At 48.2% G+C, this 27661-nt stretch overlaps 1 protein-coding gene across 4 annotated transcripts in view; it reads left to right on the top strand.

The window, feature by feature from the left end:
- The window catches only part of prkn (parkin RBR E3 ubiquitin protein ligase), a 1360483-nt gene that overhangs the window by 698160 nt on the left and 634662 nt on the right, over positions 1 to 27661 (top strand). For all 4 annotated transcript variants that reach the window (XM_038803523.1, XM_038803514.1, XM_038803532.1 and 1 more), the window contains one exon: positions 16859 to 16942. In XM_038803523.1, coding sequence (XP_038659451.1) covers positions 16859 to 16942 — 84 coding nt within the window. The remainder of the gene's footprint in view (positions 1 to 16858; positions 16943 to 27661) is intronic.

Below are 27661 nucleotides of genomic sequence, written 5' to 3'. Positions count from 1 at the left end.
GTTCACGGGGCCCTGCTGCTAGCCCCGACCGGGGAGCAGAATCGGGTCCCGGGAGGGGGCGCGGAGGCTGCCGTGAAACACGGCCGGTTTCACGGCAGCCTTCACGACTCTCCGCATTTGCGCCGAGAGTTTCTGCTCACCATCGCCAGTGCCAGAGCAGAAGAAATCTTCAAAACATTCAAGTTCTCCAAAGGGCAAAACAGGAGCGACTTCCAGACAGTCCTGGACAAATTTGAACAATACTGCGAGGAAAACACAAACAAACCAACAGAAAATAGTAAGAGAGGCCGAGGTCACGGAGAGAGAACGACAATTTTGATCGATGGCCATCTTGATAATGGTGCTGCACATGCGCAGTTGAGAAAAAGGTCCCTAGTAAAGGAACAGCGATCTTAGCATGCCCAATCGCTTCCTACGACCTACGCCACACGCTTTGTGACATCAGAGGCCCCAGACCATGCCCACTTAAAGGGGAAATATCCCAAAACACGGAAAAAAAATTTAAAACCGTAAAACCTGATTCTTTCACCTGGAACGACAGCCCAATGCCTGAAATTCGACCAGCAGCTGAAAGTAACTGCCTAAAGAGATGATACAGTCCTTGAAGACTACGACTCCGACCTTGATTTCTTCTTTGGACATCACTAGCCCAATGCCAACTCCGACACAAAAAGTGATGATATGGTCTGAGAAGACTACGACTCAGACGAAGGTTCCATCATTGGAGATGGCGACCCCAGTACCAAATCCAAACCGCAACGAGATGTGTTCTACAGGGAAGAATTTGACACAGACGCGGATGTGTTCTTCGGATTTGAGGATCTTCAGCCCAGCATATATGACATCCCGGCTCGTGAGTGCAGGATTATGCTGCGGCCTAACACCAAGAGACAGAGAGCGGTACAAGCCGACAGAGAGCGGCCTGTTGCCACACAGAGAGTGGTCCACTCACCACGAAGGGTCCCAGCCTCCATACAGAAAGCGATGCAAGACTCCACATCAGCAAAATTGATGTCAGACTCCTCTATGCTCCTTGAATTGCACGCAGGCTTTCTTGCAGGTCTGCCAAAGCACCAAGCATTTCATTGTGTATACCCACCAACCTCCGGCCACAACCTATTCCATGAAAATGCTCAACCAAACTCTCTGCAGCAAAACCCATGTGTGACGGCATCCTCCAGAGAACTGGCAGCTGTGCTAACCCTGTGCTCTCTCCTGGCTGCAGGCTACTCCTGCTCAGTGACTCACCGTGCTTACATCCTGCCTCCAAGCTATCTCCAAGGAACGTGTAGTTTCAGTTCTGAGCTGTTCGCTGCAATTGTGGAGATGAGCGATGGTATTTCTTCATTATCACCGACTTATTGCCCTTCCACCTGTTACCCATTGCCTGACCAGCTGGCAGTTCTTCAGTAACTGAAAAAAGAAAGATGCAAAGGAAGGTTGTGACAGGAGGACATAGGCATCTATGTCTATGTACAAAGGAAGGTTGTGACAGGAGGACAAGATGTGGAGGGGGCGAATCTAAGAGGTGCAGCTCCAGTCTCAGAAGTAAATTGTGAGATAAGGGAGAAATCGGATGTGAGGGGAAGGATTAGGTTTGAGGTTACTGTGACCTTTGGTGGTTTCATTCCACCACTGCAGAGCCATTCTAATTATGATGAGCACTGTCTTTTCCAGGGGATAGGGATGTGCAGCTGTGCCTGCCCTCCAGTTAGAGGGGGAGTAGCATATCAGTAAATGTAGTGCAATGTATTTGAGTGATGTCACCGTAATGGTTCAACTGCTGGTATTGTGCGCAACCTGTGAGATGTCGGTGTGAGCTTGCAGTAGTGCTAAGCATGTGAGGTGAAGCTTTGTCTCCAACATTTCAATACTGACGATGGGTGAGTGAGAGGGATGTGGTGCAATGAGCAACTTGTGAGGCCAGTGGATCCCAGAATCACAGAAAAATACAGTGCAGAAAAGGCCCTTCGGTCCATCGAGCCTGCACCGCCGCTTGAAAGGCACCTGATCTGCCAATCCTAATCCCATTTGCCAGCATGTGGCCCATAGCCTCGAATGTTAAGACGTGCCAAGTGCTCATCCAGGTACTTTTTAAAGGACGTGTGGTAACCCGCCTCTACCACCCTCCCAGGCAGTGCATTCCAGACCGTCACCCCCTCTGGGTAAAAAAGCTTTTCCTCAAATCTTCCCTGAACCTCCCGCTCCTCACCTTGAACCTATGTCCCTTCGTAACCGACCCTTCAATTAAGGGGAACAGCTGGTGGGATACCTCATTTTACGATGCATCTACTGACCTCGACCACTCGTTAGGCCTATGTGATATTATCATAGAATCTACAGTGTAGAAGGAGGCCACTCGGCCCATCGAGTCTGCACTGGCTCTTGGAAAGAGCACCCTACCCGAGGTCAACACCTCCACCCTATCCCCATAACCCAGTAACCCCACCCAACACTAACGGCAATTTTGGACACTAAGGGCAATTTATCATGGCCAATCCACCTAACCTGCTCATCTGCAATAATTTGCCAAGGTCCTTGGAGCTTAACCCGTGGTATTGACTGACCGAACTTTCTGCTCCTATTATTTTCCCAGAGTTTGGCTGTGGAGCCTTCTGGCCTCCTAAGGATGGACCACATTTCCCCTCAATTGTATCTACTTCACCAAGGCTTCCCGTGGACCGCTGAAAATATTGCAGCTTGTTATTTTCCATATTGTGCCATTCTTGTGTCTTTCTCGGGCCAGAACCAGTTGCACATTGGCTTCCAGCACCTGCTCCAATCTGCAGTCCTTTTGAAGAGATGCCAGGACTGCTTTAAGTAATGCATGCTCACTTTTAAGAAGCCCCTGCTGAGATGTGCAACCGCTCAGCATTGCTGTTAGTGCTGGCTGCACACTGCAATCGTGGTAATTAGAAGGCAGTGTTGCAATTCCAACTCCCATTTTCAGAGTTCATCAAATTTCACAGCTTTTTTCTCAACTACAAAAATTATATCGAGTAGTTTCCTGAGTCAACAAATAAATAAAAATGAAAAAAAATTCTATAGCTATATTACCAGGAATCATTGTTTTGTTTTTGCCTCATGATACTGGAATAGAATCTTCCAGAGAGCGTGGTGAAATGTATAGATTGAGAAGGACAGCTAATTCACAAGAACTGTGAATGCAAGTCAGTTGTAATGATCATCCTCATTAGGTGAACTGTCGATTGGAATATTCTTTGGAAATGCTTTGCTTATTGTATTTATGTGCATCATCATTGTATATGCTTTCACTAAAATAACTGCATCAAAACAAACAGGGCTACCAGGTTTTATGCCCCACTTTTGGACTCAGGCAACACAACTCATAAGAACAATGAACAATACAGCACAGGAACAGGCCCTTCGGCCCTCCAAGCCTGCGCCAATCATGTGTCCTATCCATACCAACCGTCTGTATCCTTCTATGAAATGAAATGAAATGAAAATCGCTTATTGTCACGAGTAGGATTCAATGAAGGTACTGTGAAAAGCCCCTAGTCGCCACATTCCGGCACCTGTTCGGGGAGGCTGGTACGGGAATTGAACTGCTGGCCTGCCTTGGTCTGCTTTAAAAGCCAGCGACTTAGCCCAGCGTGCTAAATCAGCCCCTGGTAAAGTCACCATAGTCCCAGGTGACCTTTCCCCTTTGAAGAGGAGAGCTGACTGGTGGTGATTTAACCGGAGGATCACCACACCTCCGGCGAGGGGCAAGTTTGAGAAGGCGGGACCTTCATGAATAACCTCAGCCGGTATGGGGAATTGAACCCACGCTGCTGGCCCCGCTCTGCATCACCACCCAGCACCCCAGCCCGGTACGGGAGTTGAACCAGGCTGTTGGCCTCGCTGTCCAGCCAACTGAGCTAAACCAGCCCCTTCTATACCCCGTCTGTTCATGTGCCTATCCAGATAAGTCTTAATGTATCTGCCTCAACCACCTCACTTCGTTGTGCATTCCAGGCCACCACCGCCCTCTGGGTAAAAACTTGCCCCGCACATCTCCACTGAACCTTTCCCTCCCTCACCTTGAACTTGTGCCCCCTTGTAATTGTCATTTCCGTCCTGGGAAAAATCGTCTATCACGTTGCCCCTCAGCCTCCGTCTCTCTAGGGAGAACAATCCCAGTTTATTTAATCTCTCCTCATAGCTAATACTCTCCATACCAGACAACATCATGTCAACCTCCACGTCCTTCTGGTAGTGCGGTGACCAGAATTGGACACAGTATTCCAAATGTGGCCTAACCAACATTCTACATAATTGCAACATAATTTTCGAGCTTTTATACTCTACATCCCGTCCTATGAAGGCAAGCATTCCATATACTCTCCTTACCATCATTTCCACCTGTGCTGCCACTTTTAAGAATCTGTGGACCTACATGCCCAGATCTCTCTGTGTCTCTCTGCTCCTTGTGGTTCTGCCATTTATTTTATAGTTTCCACCTGAATTGGATCTACCAAAATGCATCACCTCATATTTGTCCGGATTAAATTCCATCTCCCATTTCTCTGCCCAATTTTGCAGTTTATCTAAATCCTGTTGTATTCTCTGACAATCTTCATCACTATCCGCAACTCCTGCAATCTTAGTATCATCCGCAAACTTGCTAACCAGACCCGCTACATTTTCTTCCAAGTCATTTATATATATTACAAAGAGCAGAGGTCCCAGAACTGATCGCTGCGGACCACTAGTTACAGACCTGCATTCGGAAAACACTCTTCCACTGCTACCCTCTGTCTTCTATGGCCAAGCCAGTTCTGCATCCATCCAGTTAGTTCACCCCTGACCCCATGTGATCTAATCTTTTGCAACAGCCTGCCATGAGGGACCTTATCAAATGCTTTACTAAAGTCCATGTAGACAACATCCACAGCTCTTCCCTCATCAATCATTTTTGTTACCTCTTCAAAAAATTCAATCAAATTAGTGAGACATGACCTCCCTCATACAAAACCATGCTGTCTGTCGCTAATAAGACCATTCCCTTTCAAATGTGCTTACATCCTATCTCTGAGAATCTTTTCCAGCAATTTCACTATCACTGACGATAAGCTCATTGGCCTATAAATACCCAGATTATCTTTGCAACCCTTCTTAAATAACGGTGCAATATTGGCTATCCTCCAATCCTCTGGGATCTCGCCTGTGGCCAATTAGGACACAAAGATTTCTGTCAGAGGCCCAGCGATTTCATCTCTTGCCACCTTCAGTAATCTGGGATAGATGGCACCTGGCCCTGGGGATGTGTCTACCTTAATGCTTTTTAAAACACCTAAAACTTCCTTCCTTGCAATAATGACCTGTTCTAAAGTGTTTACACATCCCTCTGAGACACCACCAATCAACATGTCCCGCTCCTTTGTGAATACCGAAGCAAAATACTCATTAAGGACCTCACCTACTTCCTCTGGTTTACTTTTACTTTTTGACAATATTCTCAATTTCCCTGGTCATCCATGGTTCCCAAATCCTGCCTTTCCTGTCCTTCCTTTTTGCCGTCACATGCCTGTCCTGCATTCCCATCAACTGCTCCTTAAAAGACACACATATGCCAAATGTGGATCTGCCCTCAAACGGCCTCTCCCAAACAACAGCCTCCAATTCCTGCCTAATCTGGTTGTAGTTAGCCTTCCCCCAATTTTGCATCTTAACCCTGGGACAGTATTCATCCTTTTCCATGAGTGTCCGAAAGCTTACGGAATTGTGGTCACTGTTCGCCACATATTCTCCCACTACAACGTTGATAACCTGGCCGGGCTCGTTCCCTAGTACTAGGTCCAATATAGCCCCCTCGCTAGTGTGACTATCCACAAAAAACCTTCTTGGACACACAACAAATTCCTCATGATCCAGACCCCTAGCCCTAAAGCATTTCCAGTCAGTGGGGGGAAAATTAAAAGCAAATTACTGTGGATGCTGGAATCTGAAACCAAAGTCTCCCACCACAACAACCCTATTATTTCTACATCTATCCAGAATCTGCTTACATATCGGTTCCTCAGCTTCCTGTGGGCTGTTGGGAGGCCTGTAGTGCACCCCCATCATAATGACTGCCCCCTTCCTGTTTATGAGCTCTAGCCACAGTGCCTCGTTACTTGATTTTTCCATGGTGTCCTCCCTCTGTACAGCTGTAATATATTCCCTAACCAGTATTGCAACTCTTCCACCTCTTCTACCTTCCTCCCTGTCTCACCTAAAACACCTATACCTTGGAATATTTAGCTGCATGTCCTGTCTCTTTTTTAACCAAGTCTCCATTATAGCAACCACATCCAAGTTCCATGCGTGAATCGAGGCTTTAAGTTAACATGTTTTACCTGTTATACTCTGTGCATTGAAGCAAATACACTCCAGACCTCCAGTCCCACTGAGTTTGTCCTCCCCCAGCTTACCCTTCCTCTTAGGCGGAGCAGGCTCGAGGGGCCAGATGGCCTACTCCTGCTCCTAGTTCTTATGTTCTTATGTTCTTAGCCACCCTGGTACCATGTTCGTCCCCAGTCTCTACACTTGCTGGCTTACTGTCTTGATTCCCACCCCCCTGCCAAATTAGTTTGAACCCATACGAACCATACTAACAAACCTCCCAGCCTGGATATTGGTACCCCTCCAGTTCAACTGTAACCCGCCTTCTTGTACAGGCCACACCTTCCCTGGAAGACATCCCAGTGATCCAGAAAACTGAAGCCCTCCCTCCTACACCAGTTCTTTAGGCACGTATTCAACTGCACTATATCCCAGTTGCTAGCCTCGTTAGAACGTGGCACAGGGAGTAATCCTGAGATTACTCCCCTAGAAGTCGTGCTTTTTAATCTTCTACCTAGCTCGCTAAATTGCTGTTGCAGGACCTCGCTACTCTTTCTATGTCATTCATACCAATGTGGACAATGACCTCTGTTTGATTTCTGTCCCGTTTTAGGATGCTTTGTACCTGCTCAGAGACATCCAGGACCCTGGCACCAGGGAGACAAACTACCATCTTGGAGTCCTTTTTGCAGCCACAGAAGTGCCTATCTGTGCCCCTGACAACTGAACCCCCTGTCACTTTGCTTTTCTACACTTTGTACCTCCCGTCTGTGCAGTCGGGTTAGTCGTGGTGCCTTCGCTCTGGCCACTACTGCTGCTGTCCCCTGATGGATCTTCCCACTCCTCAGTATCCAAAACACTTTAATTGTTAGATAGGGGAACAGCCATAGGAGACCCCGGTACTATCTGCCTACTCCGTCTGGCGGTCACACATCTACCTTCCTATACCTTGGGTGTGGCCACATCTCTGAAGCTATTATCTATCACATTTTCAGCTAATTAATAAGCTGTGTGAAATTGGTGCACCCACCTAATCATAGAAGAATAGAATCATAGAATCCCTACAGTGCAGATGTAGGCCATTTGGCCCTTCGAGTCTGCACCAACCCTCTGAAAGAGAACCCCGCATAGGCGCTGTGAGGCAGCCGTGCTAACCATTGTGCCACCACACCGCCCATGATTCACGCACCCCGATTGCATCCCACATTTCAGCTCTCTCTGTAGACACTGTAGGTGACCCCCTGCCTACAGTTTTGTGAAAGAATTATGTGCTCCAGTCAGCCTTCCTTCCTTAAAGGCTCTGAACCTACAAAAATAAAGTAAAGTTCTTTGTTTTTGTTTTGATTTTTCCCAATTAAGGGGCAATTTGGCATGGCCAATCCACCTACACTCATATCTTTGAGTTGTGGGGGTGAGGCCCATGCAGACATGGGGAGAATGTGCAAACTATTCACAGACAGTGACCTGTGGCCAGGATCAAATCCGGGTCCTCAGCACCATGAGGAAGCAGAGCTAACCACTGCACCACCATGCCACCAAAAGGAAGTAACGTTAATGAAAACCCAAAGAGGTTTTACCAACATTTTAATGGTAAAAAATTAGTTAAGGAAAAAGTGGGACCCATCAGAGATGTAGAAGGGAACTTATGTGTAGATGCAGAGGCTGTGGGAAGGATTTGAAATCAATATATTGTTTCCGTGTTTATAAAGGAAATGGATGATGTAGATAACGTAGTCCAGGAGCAACACTGTGAGATACTGGATGGGATAATCATAAAGAGAGAGGAAGTACTCAAAGGGTTGAAATCCTTGAAAGTTGATAAGTCACCAGGGCCAGACAGATTGTTTCCGAGGCGACTGAAGATGGTCAAGGAGGAGATAGCAAATGCTCTGGGTTATTCTCCAATGCTCACTAGATACAGGGGAGGTACCGAAGGGCTGATGAAATGCAAATGTAGTTACATTATTTAAAAAGGGATCAAAGGAAATGTCAAACAATTATAGGCCAGTTAGTATCCTGCTGGTGTGGGAAAATTAGTAGAATCAATAATGAGAGATAGGATTAACTGTCACATAGAAAGGCGTGGAGTAGTCAGGGGTGGTCAGCATGGATTTGTTAAAGGAAGGTCTTGCCTCACAATTGATTGAATTCTTTGAAGAAGTGACAAGAAGAGCTGATGAAGGTAGTGCAGTGGATGTTGTGTACATGGATTTTAGCAAGGTGTTTGACAAAGTACTACATGGCAGATTGGTCAAGAAAGTGAAAGCCCAAGGGAGCAGGACAATGTGGCAAACTGGACACCCAGCTGGCGTAGTAACAAGAAACAAAGGGTAATGGTTGTTGGCTGCCCTTTCATTTGGAAAGTTGTTTCAAGTAGTATCCCATAGGGCTCGGTGTGGGGACCCTTACTGTTTGTGTTATATATTAATGATTCGGACTTGCACATGGGGAACACGATTGGGAAATTTGCAGATGACACAAAGATTAGCCGAGTGTGGACAATGTAGAGGATAGCTATAATCCCAAAAACGATATAGGTGGGTTTGTGGAGTGGACGATAAAGTGGCAGATGGAATTTAACACAGAGCAGTGTGAGGTCATGCATTTAGCAAGGTCAAAAAGTCATAGGGAGTTCAGAATAAATGGGAATATACTGAGGGTAGATGAATTGAGAGATCTTGGTGTACAAGTACCATGGGCGCGATTCTCCGCCCCCCACGACGGGTCGGAGAATAGCGGGAGGGCCTTCCCGACATTTTTCCCGACCTCCCACTATTCTCCCCCCCCCCCCCCCCCACGGCCGCCCCACGACACGAATCGCTGCTCGCCGTTTTTTATGGCGAACAGCGATTCTCCCCTATCCTATGGGCCGATTTCCCAGGCCTTTACGGCCGTTTTCACGAACTCCAACACACCTGCTCCCACCGTTCGTGAAAACGGCCGCAAAGTGACATTCTGGAGAACCATGGCACCGATTGGCATGGCCGCACCACGGCCGTGCCAAGTGTGGCATGGGCCCACGATCGGTGCCCACCGATCACAGGCAGCGGGTCCGAACCCCGCGCATTCTTTGTTCCTCTGCCGCCCCGCGGGGTGGCTGAGGGGCATGACAGCCCGCGCATGCGCGGGTTTCACGCATATGTGTGATGACGTCATCCGCGCATGCGCGGGTTGGAGCCGTCCAATCCGCGCATGCGCAGCTGACGTCATCGTGCGTGTCAGCCGCTGTTACCCTTGGCGCACGGGCTTGGCGAAGTTCGCTAAGCCTGCGATGCCGTGGTTCACGGGGCCCCGCTGCTAGCCCCGACCGGGGAGCAGAATCGGGTCCCGGGAGGGGGCGCGGAGGCTGCCGTGAAACACGGTCAGTTTCACGGCAGCCTTCACGACTCTCCGCATTTGCGGAGAATCGCGCCCAAGGTCCCTAAAGGCAGCAGTTCAAGGAGACAAGATTGTAAAGAAGGCATATGGAATCCTCTCCTTCATTGGCAGAGGTATAGAATATAAAAGTAAGGATAGAATTGTACAGAACACTGGTGAGGCCACAACTGGAGTATTGTGTTCAATTCTGGTCACATTACAGGAAGGACGTTATTGCTCTGGAGAGATTGCAGAGGAGGTTTACAAAATGTTGCCAGGGTTAGAAAAGTGTAGCTACAAGGAGAGATTAGATAGGTTGGGGTTATTTTCCTTAAGACCATAAGACCATAAGACATAGGAGTGGAAGTAAGGCCATTCGGCCCATCGAATGTTCCTTGGAACAAAGAAGGCTGAGGGTGACTTAATTGAGGCGTATAAAATTATGAGGGGAAGAGATAGAGTGGACAGGATAAAATTGTTTCCCTTGATGGAGAATTCTAGAACCAGGGGACATAGAAGGTGTAGAGGGGACATGAGGAAGATTTTTTTTTAAGCAGCGGAGACTGGAATTCACTGCCCGAGTTGGTGGTGGAGGCAGAGACCCAAAACTCTTTTAACATCAGCTGACAGTATTCAGACAGTCTTCCCTTCCTCCTTCTTCACCTCTGCTTTTAAAACTGGCAAAAGCCTATCAAGTTGTCAATCAATGACACTGCCAAGAGCAAAGGTCATGATTTAGTCTGGTAATGTCAAATGTGACCTTTTGCTTGCTCACAGATGTATTTTACCTTGATATTGACTCACAATAAGGATTCTGGTTTCTCCATTTATAGCCTAAATTCAATTAGTACAAAGTCAGCTAGGCTTGGTTGTTACATTTTTGTTTCTGAAATCAGAAGGCTATGGTTTCAAACCCTACCAAGGCCTGGGAGACAATCTCGATTGACACTTCAATGTTTCACTGAGAGAGTACTGTATTTTTGGAGATGCAGGCATCAGATGGGGATTAAACTGGAAGATTATCTGTTCTCTCAGGTAATATCAACTGTCCCATGGTAGAATTCAAAGAAGAGCAGGAAATTCTCCTGGTGCCCTGAACTCCAATCCTTCTGCAGCGAACACCAGGAGGGTCAATGCAGACTCGATGGGCCGAATGGCTTCCTACTGCACTACAGGGATTCTATAATTTCATGATCTATAGAGAGAGGAACACGAATTAACCACCAATGCTCAGATTCATCTTCTATCTGTTTATGATCTTCAGAATGCACAGAATGGCCGTTCTGCTCACCATGGTAATTTCATATCAAATTAATCCCATATTATGGATTTTTTTGTGAGAAATATGATGAGGTAATTTAAAATGGAAGTTCTTTCCATAAGGTAAAGTTGTCAACATGTGCTGGAAGGCAACACTACTGAAAGGTTTGACTGAATTAAAGTCAAGCCAGGATTACCAAACAATAAGGAATAGACTGTACTGAATATGCAACTCAAATCACACAATGCTTTCTGGAGCTTTGCTGATGTTTTGAGCAATGTAAGTTTTGACAGAACTAACAAAGGATGCAACCATTGGAATACCACTATTATTGCCAGCAAAGTTCTCGTGAATGATACAGACAATGTCATTCAGGATTCAATGCTTGTTGAATACAATGGTCTACGCTCAACAGGATACACATTCTCCATGTAAGAACATCACACCTCATCCATAAATAGAATTCCAAGCACAGGCCAGATCAGACTGTTTATCACATTGTGAATTAATGTGGCCAGTGAAAGTTTGCCTCAAGATTTAATCCATCCAACAACACGCAGTTCTGTGCCTTGGCTGTCCAACTTGGACTTAGACTTGTAAACCTGCAAGAGGGTGAAAGAAGGGAAGGAAGTCAATAAGAGAATGAGGAGAGTAAGCATTCATTCAGTACACTGGACACCCTCATTGTGCATGGTTGGTAGACAACCCAGACTCATACAATAATTATTTTATTAGGGGGTTCTGTTTGACAACTAGAGAAACGTGTTCAATTTGCTTGATTGGCATCTTTAAGTGGTTATAATTTGATCTTTCTGTGATCTCTTTTGTCAATATCTCAATGTTTATTTGCACAGGATTGAGACATATGAAATGTTTGAGCTTCTGATTTTGATTCTTTAATGTTTGTGGGCGCTGCAGCATTTTTCTCAAGCGAGTTTGTGAATGGTTGTTTGTTTCTGAGCAGTTCCCACATACCAATTTTACAGTATGGGATATGTTTTAACCACTGCGTTGCACCTGACATGGTTCTGGGTGCACCGGGTAAATAGCGGAAAGGCCTAAATCAAGATTTGCGATGAATACGACCCAGTTTACAATTCACCCGACCCGTTCCTAATGGCGAGTTCTGGATCTCACCCAAATATGGCGAGAATATCAATACCCCTCATTTTCATTCATTTCAATCTCATTAGCGAGATTGAAGTTGAATGCAGTGGCCCCTCGGGAATTACCCAACTCCCCAGCAAGAAATCACACAGGCGTCGTTCAGTACTCCTTTTAAAAGCATGAAGCTGGTGTGATGGATTCTAAGGGGAGGTGAGGAGGGTATTTTACGGTATGCAGCTCAAGGGCCCGAAGCTGTTATCCCAGTGCTCAGCGGGGAGGGGTCTTCAGGGAGGTTGGGCTTGGTAAGGGGGATGAAGCATTCTAGGTCGGGTCGTCCCTGGACTGGTGGGGGTGGAGAGGGGCGTGACGGGCTTTGAGTTGTGAGGCCGTCAAGCCATCTTTATATATTGTGGAGACCCATAACAGGGCCAACCACACCTTCAGCCTTTCTGGCCTACCGAACTCTCCCAGGACAGAGCCCTGCTGCACTTCTCTCCTGCAAGTCAATTTCACTCCTTTTGACTGTGAGCAGCCTCTAACTTCACAGCTAAAGGCTATCTCAAATGAGGAATTAGCCTTGTTAGTTGTGATAGCACTTCACACTCCTCAACCCTCAAGTACAATCACGAGCACAAGTGCCATGTCTCAGAGTATAATTAGTGCAGAGCATGTCAAGCAAACATTGATGCTGAAACAGCGTGCCTGAACTCTAGGAGTGTCAGCAGCTTAGAGGCAGCTGCCAACAATCAAAGACTAAAGCGCAGGGCTTCACCACTGAGGACCCTCTCGCTGCCAAAGGGAAAGTGTGTGGATCAGGGGAGGGCACCTGAGCACACTCTCCCTCGTGTTCCTAGCAGGGGGCTGTCTAGGGGCTTGTGCTGTGGCCAGGGGTGAGTATGCAGAGTGAGGTTTGTCAGCACAACAGGCTCGGTGGACTGCACTCTGAGAGAAGGCGGGACACGTAAGGGTGGGGAAGGCTTGGGGGATTTGAGGATTCCGGGATGGAAGCCCAAACCGATTGTCGGTCCCTCTCCTTCTCCAATTCCTTAGAGATCCCAAAATAGTTGCAGATGTCGATCCCGCAGCGGCTGCCCTCGCATTGCTGGTGGCAGCTGAGGCGCACAGACGCCAGAGAAGGCAGCAGCGACGAAGCAGGATGGCGGTCACATCCCATGTGCAGGGGGCTGCCCACACACTGAAGACCCAGCCGTCCCTCAGGCTGAGGACGGACCCAGAGGGGGAGGCCAGTGACAGCCAATGATGTGTAGGTTTCGTTTGTCATTCAATTAGCTCACAGACATCTTGAGCTGCAGAAGACTCGGTGTGAGGAGAGAAACTCTGTGGCATCTGTGCGACCACCTTGTGGACGTGACACCCCGTGGAAGAGGAGGACACCCACTCCCGGTAGCTGTGAAGGTCACTACAACCCTCAATGTTTATGCCAAGGGTTCAATCCAGGTCACAAGCTGGGACCTGTGTGACATTTCAAAATCTACAGCCCACAGGTGCATCCGGTAGGTTACCGATGCCCTGTAGGCCTGGACATCCAGCTATATCACTTTAGTGCTTAACCAGGCCCACCAAGTTGTTCAGGTTGCAGGATTTGCCACCGTGGCCGGGATGCCCAAGGTCCAGAGAGTCGATGGCACTTGTGTTTTCCTGTGCGCATCAAAGAGTGCCCTTTATTAACAGGAAGGGGTTCCACTCCCTGAATGTTCAGATCGTTTCTGACCACCACCTCCAGATGATGCATGTGTGCCCGCTACCCAGGGTCCGTGTATGACAGCTACATCCGGAGCACTCGGAAATCCCCAATGAATTTAAGGACCACCCAGGATGACAGGTTCGCTTTTGGGAATTTTGAGATTCTCATAGAATGAGCCTGTGTCTGTCAGCTCCACCCCCTGCCCACTTCCCTGTCTCCCTGATTGTCGGTCTCTCTCCCTTTCTCTAATTCCTTAGAAATCACCAAATAGTTGCAGATGTCCATCCCGCAGGGGCTGCCCTCGCATTGCTGGTGGCAACTGAGGCGGTCAGGCCCCGGAGAAGGCAGCAGTGACAAAGCAGGATGGCGGTGGCATCCCATGTGCAACCCCCCCCCCCCCCCCGTGTTCGTCCCGCTGTGAAGATTTACGTGACAGAGGCTTCACATGTTTGAGTGGCAAGGATGGCGGGGGTGGGGGTGGGGGTGGGGGGAGCTGGGTGTGGTGGGTAGCAGAGACCCAGGTGGGTGGGTAGAGATGGCCCAGCCTCATCAGATCAAGACCCTGTGAGACAATGTACATGTGGTCAGTAAGAGGGAAGGATCATTTTGTCTTCCCTGAACAACTCGCTTGAGACAGATCATCTGAGTGAAGGGGCAGTGGATCCTCAGTTCTAGGCGCAGGCCAACTTGGCTGTTGGTAATGCTTTCTCCTCGGACAGCCCCACGATTGACCAACATCGTCTCCCTGTTGGGGGGTTAGCCTCCAGCGCTTCCTCCTCCCGATTGGTGCCAATAGGGCCCTGGGGGTCTCCTTGGGCTGGGGGGGGGGGGGGGGCAGTTGGGGCTGCCACTGCGTCATCTGACTCTGCCAGCCCTGATGGATCGCCAGTGTCCGTACCATAGTGTCTATGCCCTCCACGTAACCACTCTGTGAGCGGGCCATGCTCTACAGCGCCTCACCAATGTCGACCTGCATCTGGCACATGGCCCTCAGCAAGCGGGACATGCTCAAGAGCACCTCAGCGATACCCAACTGAGACTGGGACGTCCTCCGCAGCAGCTCATAAAGGTCAACCTGAGTCTGGGACACGTTCCCCAGTGACTCAGACATGCTGTTGAGGCTCTCAGCCATGGTCGTCACTGACTGAGTAACCCCTTGGACACCATCACTCTGGGTGCTGACGTTGTGCTCCAGGCTCTCCACTGTGGTCGCCACTCTAGCAGTGTTAGCCTCAGTGCCACACATTGCCAGCGTTATCTTCTGCGCCCGTAGCCTTTGAGACTCCTCCAATCAGCTGTGGACCCGCTGGAGTGTCGCTAACATCCCCCTCTGAATCTCGCGGCCGCACCCTATTGTCTGCATCAGCTCTGGGATAACCAGGTCCAGAGGCTCGACATCGAACTGGGATCCAATTCGGTCCTGGGATCCAGCAGATCTCCATCTGCTGTCGTCCCTCGACGTACCTGCCTCCTCCTGATGCGTATCTGCAAATGAGTGCTGCTCACCAGATTGTGCTCCAGAAGCCTATCCACCACTTTTGCCCACTGAGGCGTGCATCTCTGTGCTGGTGGAGGGTGGGGATGACAGTTGTGGCACGTTAATGGTGGCATTTTGCCTCCGAAGTATTCTCTTGGGATCCATCCCAGATGGGCCGGCAACGCAGGGTTGCAATCCTGTGGGAGAAGGGACATGTGGTCAGTGAGAGGGAGGATCATCATGCTGACATGGACACTTCACGTGTGACAAGTTATCGGGTGGAGGCCGGTGGATACTCACCTATGTAGCATTGGCCAAGCTCGTGTCGACGATTGGTCTGTCCTCCATCAACCCGTTCCTCGTAGCAGGTGAAGATGGAGGTGAGGTCCGAAATCCCGCCGTCGATCTGGGCTCACTCCCATCTGTGGGCCAACGTCTCCTGTGAGGACAGAGAGAGGACATTGTGAGACGTATGCTACATGCAACGCGGCGGGAGTGGGGCATGGTGAGAGATAGGTGACGCTGGTCATGGGTGGGGTGTGGAGGTGGATGCAAGGCTGTGCTGAGGTACATGCGATATTTGCTGGGGTGGAGGGGGCAGGTGAGGGGTTGTTGGGGGGATCCTGGGGGTAGCAGGCGAGACCGTGCCAGGGGACCAGTGCCAACCCATCCCTGCTGCCCCGTGGAGGTCATTGAGCTTCTTGCGACACTGGGTGCCGGTTCTCCGTGTCACTCTCCCTGAGCTGATGTCCCTGCCACTGCATCCGAGACGGCACTGGCTGCCCTATGGCTGCCCCTCCAACCCCCTTGGGGAAACAGGGTGCCCGTCTGCACTCCACCACATCCATTAGGCTGGCCAGGGTGGCAGCCCGAATCATGGTTTGGGAACTTGAGGGGTGGCCATCTGAACTGATATGTGGAGGCCATTGGTCTTCTTCTGACATTGGACAGCTGTCCTCCTGGCCATGCTGCCTGAACTGACAGCTGCTGCCACTGTCACTGCCTCCCAGGAGGCATTACTGACTCTGCTGTTGGTCCTCCAACCCCCTCAGGGGAAAAGGGTGGCCCCGCGTTCATTGATGGCGGGCAGCCCGGTATAGGTTGTTGACTTTCTTGCGGCACTGGAGGCCAGTCCCCCTGGTCACGCTTCCTGAGCTGACAGCAGCTGCCACTTCACCCCAGGCGGCACTAGCTGCCCTGTGGCTCACCCTCCGGGACCTTCGGGGGAACAGCACATCCCCACTGGCCTCGAGCAAATCTAGGAGCCTTCCCAGGCCCGAGTCTCCAAATCGTGGGGCCAGGTGTCTCGGCACCGTGGCTGTGAGCTGAGTGGGGTTGGCTGTGCGACAGCTGTGCAAGTGCTGCTTGACGTAGTTAGCAGGGTACCCGGCGATTCCCAACTCGAACTGCCCACCTCAGGAATGGAAATCAGGGCCATTAAGTTCAGTATCAGTTATTTTCTTTCTGAGCAGATGTTCTACTTGCCAGCTTTGGAAATACTAAAAGAGACTCAAGTTTTCGTGAGGTTCTTACTTTCTATTTCACTGAACACTTGTAAGTGACTTTGCCACATGCTTTGAAATGTCGATAAACCTGCAAAATTGTTTTTCCTTCTCTGTAGGACCCAACCTGTTGGGAGGATGTTCTGGAAAAAAATAGGATAACTGGAGTGTGTCAAACAGAAGACTGCGAGGGAACTGTTGCAGTAAGTCCAATTCTCACGTTCTAAATTTGTGGGATAATCACCTACCCTCCATTGTTTGGGCCACAGATGAATTATGAACTGCTGTCGCATTTACTTGTGACTGAGGAACAGCAGTTTTGAAAGGAAAATGTCATTTTCCTCTCTCTGCTGTTGTCTGGTTCCGAAAACAACATTAACTTAGATTTACCTCATCACTTTAATGTACTAATGTTTGCCAAGGTGCTTCACAGGGGTGGTATTGAAGAAAATTTGACACCAGACCATCTAAGGCCTAAAGAATGAGGGAGAGGTTGAGAGATGGAGAGCTTCAGGGAGGGAATTCCAGAACTTAGGACTGAGGCAGCTGAAGGCACAATCATCAAATGGTAAAGAGATGAAAATCGGGATAAAAAAGGGGGCATAATTAGAGGAACTTGAAATCTCCGAGTTACGTCAGACTGGGGGAGGTTACTGAAATTGGAAAACATGCGGCCATGGAGGGGTTTAAAAGCCAGAATGTGAAGTTTAAAATTCAGGCACTGCTAGAGCAGCAATCAATGTAGATCAGGAAACAGAGTTGATTGGTGAATGAGACTGTGCAAATTATCAGCATGGTGGTGCAGTGGTTAGCACTGCTGCCTCACGGCGCCTCTGACCCGGGTTCGATCCCGGCTCCGGATTACTGTCTGTGTGGAGCTTGCACATTCTCCCCGCATCTGCGGTCGGGAAAGGCAAGTGACCAGTGTGTGGCCTGGATCAACAGTGAGCAAGAGAGAGTCAAACAAAAAAGAAGTGAATAAAAGCATAAAAATCAGGTCTGAGAAAGGTGCAATTATATTGGATGGCTTCGGCAATCCCTGAACAATAATTCCTGAGCAATATCACCAAAACTCATCCTCATGGACAGCTTCAGAAAAGCCTGCAAGAGTGGCTACCGTGTGATTCATTCCCAGGTAATACAGAAGAAGGGAGGTCAAAGGCTATTGTCAGAGTGATCACAAAATACCCCTGCTATCTAAATTCAAAATGATTAAAAAGCACACTGAGCTATGTGGTTTCTTGATTCAAGGTGTGTCTGAATTAGACATACAAGCCATAAAAATTCACCTAATAATTGGAACTTAAGGGGCTGGATTCTCTGTTATTGGGACTATGTCCCCATGCCAGGGTCAAACCAGTGGAGTTTCACGCCTGGAAAACTGGCATGAAAGGACTACATATTCCCGGCCCTGCAAGGGGCTAGCAGGGACCCGGCGTAGATCTAGCAGCTAATGCTGCAGATACGGGCCCCCGCACTTCCGATTCGGAGACGCACACAGCGGCGGCCTCCAGCGGCCATGCCGCGCTCCATGGTGGACCGTGGAGCTGGACCCTAAAAGTACACCCCCCAATCGGCCGCGAGCCCGACCCTCAACACCTGGACAAAGATTTCCCAGCCGCCCACAAGAATCCCCCTGCCCTCCAATCGGCCTGCCCTCGACCAGGCCGGCCGAGGACTGGGTCCGCAGCCGCCACACGAGTATCCCGGCCGGCTGGACCACATTAGATCCACACCGTCGGGACTTCAGCCGGTCGGGAGCGGAGAATGGCGGATTGGGCGCCTGGCATTGGCCCCAGGTAGGTCCTCCCCGAGTATGCCACTGTTCGGGGCCCGCAGAATCAGGAAACCAGCGCAGATCCATGATTCTCCGCTCCCGCGCCAACCGCGATTTCACCGTCGGGGTGTGGAGAATCCCGCCCAAGGTCTCTACAACCTGAACTTGCGAAGATTAACAAAAGAAGAGCGAAACAATCACCAAAAGGTATGGACTACATTGAAAGACTGGTTCAGAATCATGTTAATGCTTTGTGTTCTTCGACTAGAGTTATTGTAATTTTGAACAGCTTACAGAATCCACAGACCACTTTGTCAACAGATGCAGAAGTAAAGGGTCCATATTGTGATTTTTCAAATGCAAAGTTTTCAGACAGAATTGGGGTGGCATGGTGGCACAGTGGTTAGTACTGCTGCCTCACAGTGCCAGGAACCCGGGTTCAATTCCGGCCTTGGGTGACTGTCTGTGTGGAATTTGCACGTTCTCCCCCTGTCTGCGTGGGTTTCCTCAGGTTGCTCCGGTTTCCTCCCACAGTCCAATGGTGGATTGGCCATGTTAAATTGCCACTCAGAGTCCAAAAGGTTAGGTAGGGTTACTCTGTTACGGGGATAAGGTTGGGGAGGGGGCCTAGATAGGGTGCTCTTTCATAGGATCGGTGCAGATTCGATGGGCCGAATGGTCTCCTTCTGCACTACAGGGATTATATGAAAAAGCAAATTGTTGAGTTGATTATTGCATCCAGTCTCATAGAAATGTTCTAGAACGATCTGCTGGGTAATCCCAAAACGTATAGCATTGGACATCTATTCAAGGATGGATGTAAATACAAAGTGATCCTCGCAGGTTGACAAACCTTATGGGGTGGATGCCCGATAGGGGTTCTCGATTGGCGGAGAATCGAACGTCGGGCTAAAAATGTGTCCAGCGCTGGGCATCGATCCTGTTCCAATGCTCCGGTCCGCCTCCGGCAGTGTCAGCAGGGAGCTGCACACCGCACACCATTATTTGCAACCATATGCATCCGATTACTGAGCTGGAAGCCAGATTCTCCACACCCCCGTGATGGTCCAGGCTCTCTCAGCCACGATTCACGTGGGTGTGGATTGGTGCAGGGATTTTCAAGTGTGGCACTGACATGGTGCACCCGCGATGTGTAATGAAGGTGCCCTCCAAAGTCCATCAGAGGTTCCCCTCACCTCACAATGCAAATCCTGTTCCCCCACCCACCCAGCCTCCCCTACCCTCCCATCAGAACCACCCCAGTGCCCCTCCATCAGAACCCCCCATCCGACCCCCTCGTCAGACTCCTCAACAGAGAACCTCCTATCACACTCCCAACAGAGATCCCCAAGCCCCCTATCAGACCCCCAAACAGAGAACCTCCGTGCCCCCCATCAGACCCCCCCCATCAAAAATCCCCTGCCTGAAAGCTGAAGAGCAGTCCAGGAATAGGATGAGAAATCATTGCATTTTCCCTAACCTTTTCCTTAACATCTGCTTCCTCAGACAAAACTGTTCAAAGTAGCAACTGATACAAATGTCAGAGGCTTCCTCAAAAACCCAGTACACTTCAAAGGGCTTGAAATCCCCTGACAGCCTTTGAAATACAGATCTTCCATTCAATTTCACACAGCAATACATTGCATTAGCCAGTGATTGACAATTCTATTACTCCAGAGAGAGCTGCTTGGTGGATTGTTTATTGATTTTTCCCGTAATGCTGGAATATCTTTATTATCCTGCTTTGATGCTAACCACAATGTTTATAAACACTCTTGGCATGATTGACAGCCCCTCACCACATCGAAAGCAGCTAAATGCTTTCTGCTGTGAAAAAAAGGAAGTCAAAGAACTTAATTGCTCTGAGCGACTTGATGTTCTTCAACAACTTCATTACTCATAAATGGGCATAGATCAGAGGGAAGATGTGGAAGACAGACAGTCTATTGGCTAAGTATGAACAATGACATTGAAGTCGCTGTCAAGAAGTGTGAGGCATGTAAGAGCAATTGCCAAGTCAGCACATAGCACCATTGAGTCCACATGAAGTTCCCACCCAGCCTTGACCCAAAATCACATCTGACCTCTTTCATATCCATGGCACTGACTTCATCGACATTGTTGACTGCTCTACCAAGTAACCCATTATTTGACAATCAACAATACATCAAATGCAACTCTCACGCATGGTCCAAATGCTTTTTTCAGTTTCTTTGGTGTGCCTGGAGAGATCATTATGGATAATGGCTCACGTTTATTGGGTAGTCATTTCAGGATATGTATGGGAAACGGAATAATGATGGCAATACTTATTTCTTCATTATCCTAGATCTAACAGCTTAGCTGAAATGGATGGTTCACAAAGTGAAAGGCCAAATCATAAGAACATAAGAACTAGGAGCAGGAGTAGGCCATCTGGCCCCTCGCACCTGCTCCGCCATTCAATGAGATCATAGCTGATCTTTTTTGGACTCAGCTCCACTTTCCGGCCCGAACACCATAACCCTTAATCCCTTTATTCTTCAAAAAACTATCTATCTTCATCTTAAAAACATTTAATGAAGGAGCCTCAACTGCTTCACTGAGCACGGAGTTCCATAGATTCACAACCCTTTGGGTGAAGAAGTTCCTCCTAAACTCAGTCCTAAATCCACTTCCCCTTAATTTGAGGCTACAAATTTCTGCTTTCACCCGCCAGTGGAAACAACCTGCCCGCATCTATCCTGTCTATTCCCTTCATAATTTTATAAGTTTCTATAAGATTCCCCCGCATCCTTCTAAATTCCACAGTGTACAGTCCCAGTGTACTCAACCTCTACTCGTAATCCAACCCCTTCAGCTCTGGGATTAACCTAGTGAATCTCCTCTGCACATCCTCCAGCCCCAGTATGTCCTTTCTCAGGTAAGAAGACCAAAACTGAACACAATACTCTAGGTGTGGCCTCACTAACACTTTATACAATAAGAAGTCTTACAACACCAGGTTAAAGTCCAACAGGTTTGTTTCAAACACGAGCTTTCGGAGCACGGCTCCTTCTTCAGGTGAATGGAAAGGCTTGTTCCAGAAATGTTTATATAGACACAGTCAGAGATGCCCCGGAATGCGAGCACCTGCAGGCAATCAAATCATCAAAGATGCAGAGAGAGAGGTAACTCCAGGTTAAAGAGGTGTGAATTGTCCCAAGCCAGTTCAGTCGGTAGGCCTCTGCAAGTCCAGGCTTGTTGGTGGGGGCCGAATGTAATGCGACATGAATCCCAGATCCCGGTTGAGTCCGCATTCATGCGTGCGGAACTTAGCTATAAGTTTTTGCTCAGCAATTTTGCGTTGTCGCGTCTCCTGAAGGCCTCCTTGTAGAATGCTGACCCGGAGATCAGAGGCTGAATGTCCTTGACTGCTGAAGTGTTCCCCAACTGGAAGGGAACAGTCCTGCCTGTTGATAGTCGCACGATGCCCGTTTATTCGTTGTCGCAGTGTCTGCATGGTCTCGCCAATGTACCACGCTTCGGGACATCCTTTCCTGCAGCGTATGAGGTAGACTACATTGGTCGAGTCGCACGAGTATGCGCCGCGTACCTGGTGGGTGGTGTTTCCACGTGTAATGGTATAGTTTCCACGTGTAATGGTATAAATTAGTTAGGCACGATCTGCCCTTTATGAACCCATGCAGCGTCTGCCCAATGGGACAATTTCCATCCAGATACCTCGCTATTTCTTCCTTGATGATAGATTCCAGCATCTTCCCTACTACCAAAGTTAAGCTAACTGGCCTATAATTACCTGCTTTCTGCCTACCTCCTTTTTTAAACAGTGGTGTCACGTTTGCTAATTTCCAATCCGCCGGGACCACCCCATACACCATTACACGTGGAAACACCACCCACCAGGTACGCGGCGCATACTCGTGCGACTCGACCAATGTAGTCTACCTCATACGCTGCAGGAAAGGATGTCCCGAAGCGTGGTACATTGGCGAGACCATGCAGACACTGCGACAACGAATAAACGGGCATCGTGCGACTACCAACAGGCAGGACTGTTCCCTTCCAGTTGGGGAACACTTCAGCAGTCAAGGACATTCAGCCTCTGATCTCCGGGTCAGCATTCTACAAGGAGGCCTTCAGGAGACGCGACAACGCAAAATTGCTGAGCAAAAACTTATAGCTAAGTTCCGCACGCATGAATGCGGACTCAACCGGGATCTGGGATTCATGTCGCATTACATTCGGCCCCCACCAACAAGCCTGGACTTGCAGAGGCCTACCGACTGAACTGGCTTGGGACAATTCACACCTCTTTAACCTGGAGTTACCTCTCTCTCTGCATCTTTGATGATTTGATTGCCTGCAGGTGCTCGCATTCCGGGGCATCTCTGACTGTGTCTATATAAACATTTCTGGAACAAGCCTTTCCATTCACCTGAAGAAGGAGCCGTGCTCCGAAAGCTCGTGCTTGAAACAAACCTGTTGGACTTTAACCTGGTGTTGTAAGACTTCTTACTGTGCTCACCCCAGTCCAACGCCGGCATCTCCACATCATGACTTTATACAATTGCAGCATAACCTCCCTAGTCTTAAACTCCATCCCTCTAGCAATGAAGAAACAAAACTCCATTTGTCTTCTTAATCACCTGTTGCACCTGTAAACCAACATTTTGCAACTTATGCACTAGCACACCCAGGTCTCTCTGCACAGCAGCATATTTTAATATTTTATTATTTAAATAATAATCCCTCTTGCTATTATTCCTACCAAAATGGATAACCTCACATTTGTCAACATTGTATTCCATCGGCCAGACTCTAGCCCATTGACTTAACCTGTCCAAATCCCTCTGCAGACTTCCGGTATCCTCTGCACTTTTTGCTTTACCACTCATCTTAGTGTCGTCTGCAAACTTGGATACATTACACTTGGTCCCCAACTCAAAATCATCTATGGAAAGTGTGAACAATTGTGGGCCTAACATTGAACCCTGAGGGACACCACTAGCTACTGATTGCCAACCAGAGAAACACCCATTAATCCCCACTCTTTGCTTTCTATTAATTAACCAATCCTCTATCCATGCTGCTACTTTACCCTTAATGCCATGCATCTTTATCTTATGCAGCAATCTTTTGTGTGGCCCCTTATCAAAACCTTTCTGGAAATCCAGATATACCGCATCCATTGGCTCCCCATTATCTACCGCACTGGTAATGCTCTCAAAAAATGCCGCTAAATTAGTTAGGCACGATCTGCCCTTTATGAACCCATGCAGCGTCTGCCCAATGGGACAATTTCCATCCAGATACCTCGCTATTTCTTCCTTGATGATAGATTCCAGCATCTTCCCTACTACCAAAGTTAAGCTAACTGGCCTATAATTACCTGCTTTCTGCCTACCTCCTTTTTTAAACAGTGGTGTCACGTTTGCTAATTTCCAATCCGCCGGGACCACCCCAGAGTCTAGTGAAGTTTGGTAAATTATCACTAGTGCATTTGCAATTTCCCTAGCCATCTCTTTTAGCACTCTGGGATGCATTCCATCAGGGCCAGGAGACTTGTCTACCTTTAGCTCCATTAGCTTGCCCATCACTACCTCCTTAGTGATAACAATCATCTCAAGGTCCTCACCTGTCATAGCCTTATTTCCATCAGTCACTGGCATGTTATTTGGGTCTTCCACTGTGATGAACGGCCCAAGAAACCTGTTCAGTTCCTCAGCCATTTCCTCATCTCCCATTATTAAATCTCTCTTCTCATCCTCTCTAAAGGACCAATATTTACCTTAGCCATTCTTTTTTGTTTTATATATTTGTAAAAACTTTTACTGCCTGTTTTTATATTCTGAGCAAGTTTACTCTCATAGTCTATCTTACTCTTCTTTATAGCTTTTTTAGTAGCTTTCTGTTGCCCCCTAAAGATTTCCCAGTCCTCTCGTCTCCTGTTGCCACTTTGTATGCTTTTTCCTTGGAGATCCATGGTCGATTTTCCCTCTTTCTACTGTCCTTTCTTTTTGTTGGTATAAATCTTTGCTGAGCACTGTGAAAAATCGCTTGGAAGGTTCTCCGCTGTTCCTCAACTGTTTCACCATAAAGTCTTTGCTCCCAATCTACCTTAGCTAGCTCTTCTCTCATCCCATTGTAATCTCTTTTGTTTAAGCACAAAACACTAGTGTTTGATTTTACCTTCTCACCCTCCATCTGTATTTTAAATTCCACCACATTGTTATTGCTCCTTCCGAGAGGATCCCTAACTATGAGATCATTAATCAATCCTGTCTCATTACACAGGACCAGATCTAGGACCACTTGTTTCCTCGTAGGTTCCATTACATACTGTTCTAGGAAACTATCGCGGATACATTCTATAAACTCCTCCTCAAGGCTGCCTTGACCGACCTGGTTAAATCAATCGACATGTGGATTAAAATCCCCCATGATAACTGCTGTACCATTTCTACACGCATCAGTTATTTCTTTGTTTCTTGCCTGCCCCACCATAATGTTACTATTTGGTGGCTTATCGACTACTCCTATCAGTGACTTTTTTGCCTTACTATTCCTGATTTCCACCCAAATGGATTCAACCTTATCCTCCATAGCACCGTGTCATCCCTTACTACTTCCCAGATGTCATCCTTAACTAACAGAGCTACACCACCTCCTTTACCATCCACTCTGTCCTTTCGAATAGTTTGATACCCTCGGTTATTTAACTCCCAGTTGTGACCATCCTTTAACCATGTTTCAGTAATGGCCATCAAATCATAGTCATTCACGATGATTTGCGCCATCAACTCATTGACCTTATTCCGAATACTACGAGCATTCAGGTACCTCAGTTTTGAAACGTATCACCTCGATCAGTAACCTCTCCTAAGTTATTTTTCCTCTTAACGTTTCTCCTAATTTTCCTTGCTGATAAACCCATATCTTCATGTAACAACCTGCCACATCGCTTTCCATTTATGCTTTTACTTCGCATTTTATTCCTTTTAGTATTACTGGACCTATTCACTGAGCTCCCCTCAGTCACTGTACCTTGTACTGTTGCCCTTTTTGATTTTTGACGATGGCTTCTCTGCCTTACACTTTCCCCCTCACTGGCTTTTGTTTCTGCCCTTGTTTTACTACCTTGCGACTTCCTGCATCGTTTCCCATCCCCCTGCCACATTGGTTTAAACCCTCCCCAACCGCTCTAGCAAATAGTCCCCCTAGGACATCAGTTCCAGTCCTGCCCAGGTGTAACCCGTCCAGTTTGTACAGGTCCCACCTCCCCCAGAACCGGTCCCAATGCCACAGGAATCTGAAACCTTCCCCCTGACAACATCCCTTCAGCCACGTATTCATCCTATATATCCTGTCATTTCTACTCTGACAAACACGTGGCACCGGTAGTAATCCTGAGATCACTACCTTCGAGGTCCGATTTCTTAACTTCCTTCCTAGCTCCCTGTATTCTGCTTTTAGGACCTCATCCCTTTTTTTACCTATGTCGTTTGTACCGATGTGTACCATGACCACTGGCTGTTCACCCTCCCCCTCCAGAATGTCCTGTACCCGCTCAGAGACATCCTTGACCCTAGCACCAGGGAGCCAACATACCATCCTGGAGTCTCGTTTGCGGCCACAGAAACACCGGTCTATTCCCCTTACAATTGAATCCACGATAACTATGGCACTGTCACACTTATCACCCCTCCCCTCTGCAGCAGAACCAACCGTGGTGCCACAAGTTTGGCTGTTGCTGTTTTCCCCTTAGAGGTGATTCCCCTCAACAGTATCCGAAGCGGTATATCTGTTGTGCAGGGAAATAGCCACAGGAGATTCCTGCACTACCTGCCTCGCTCTCTTGCTCGGTCTGGCAGTCACCCATTCCCTTCCTGCCTGCGGAGCCTGAGCCTGCGGTGTGACCTCCTCTCTGTATGTGCTGTCCACGATACTTTCTGCCTCACGGATGCTCCACAGTGTCTCCAATCCTTAAATGTAAACAGACCAAGCAAGATCTACACACTGCAACGTTGCATCGGAGAACAACACCTTTGAAGTGCAATTACTCCTTCACTGGCAGAGCTCATGTTTGGCAAACCAATGCATACCAATTTGCCTATTCTTACCCGTTCAACTCTCAGAAATTGGAGAACAATTTTTAAAACTACAAGAGAAGGTGACGAGCATACAGGGTAAAAATGTAAGTACACAATGCCAAATTGACAGTTGGGCCAACAAGTTCGCAGATGGAGGGACATCCTGCTTAGCTGACAAGGATTTGTTCAGAACCAAGATCCTATTAAGTCGTCACACGGAAAGGTGTAACCGAATATAAATCAGATCCATTCCAGCTCCTCAACCACCATACACTCCTATTGAAGTTGTTGTCAAGAAGTGACTTGTCAAGAAGTGCAAGACAAGTAAGAACAATTGCCAATGACTTCAATGTCACTGTTCATACTCAGCCAATAGATTCTTTCTCTTGCTTTTCTTCCTGTCTGATCTATGCCGGGGAGATGGTGGAAGCAGTTACAATAGCAACATTTAATAGGCGTCGTGACAAGTACATGAATAGGAAAGAAATAGAGAGATATGGACCCCGGAAGTGCAGAATGTTTTAGTTTAGACAGTCATCATTCTTTGTTATTTGACATAGGTGGCATGAGGGAGCATGAAGATGGGTGGGGGCATTAGTTGGCATTGGGTGTACGGGGTCCATGAGGGTGGGTAGAAGACCATGCGTGAGCATTGGGGATATGAAGGGCCATGGGGACTGCTGGGAGCATGAGGTGGCAGAGCCTGGCATGGATGGGGCATGAGGAGCATGAAATGTGTTGCTGGTGCTGGTCACCAGCTTGAATCTTGGCTGAGGTGAATAGTGCCAAATTACTCATTATTTGTGAAAGAAGTAGTGTAGTGCTGTGAGCCCCCTTACACCTGCTGAGTTGCAGGCTCTAGGTTGAAGCTCCACTTTAAAAAATACGTAAGAGAGAGAGAGGCATGAGCAGAATACGCAAGTCCTACATTCTACACATTTTCTGGTTACTTTTGGCAGACTTCTTGAGTCCTGGTTGAGACCCCTTGTTGTGGTCAGAGGGCGGGGCCTTACCAAAAAATGGCAAAGTGTCAGTTCTGGTGAGAAACATGGGGCTGGATTCACCTCCTTTGA

The sequence above is a fragment of the Scyliorhinus canicula genome, chromosome 1, assembly GCF_902713615.1.
Source record: "Scyliorhinus canicula chromosome 1, sScyCan1.1, whole genome shotgun sequence".
Lineage (NCBI taxonomy): Eukaryota > Metazoa > Chordata > Chondrichthyes > Carcharhiniformes > Scyliorhinidae > Scyliorhinus > Scyliorhinus canicula.
This window is presented reverse-complemented; position numbering and strand designations above follow the sequence as displayed.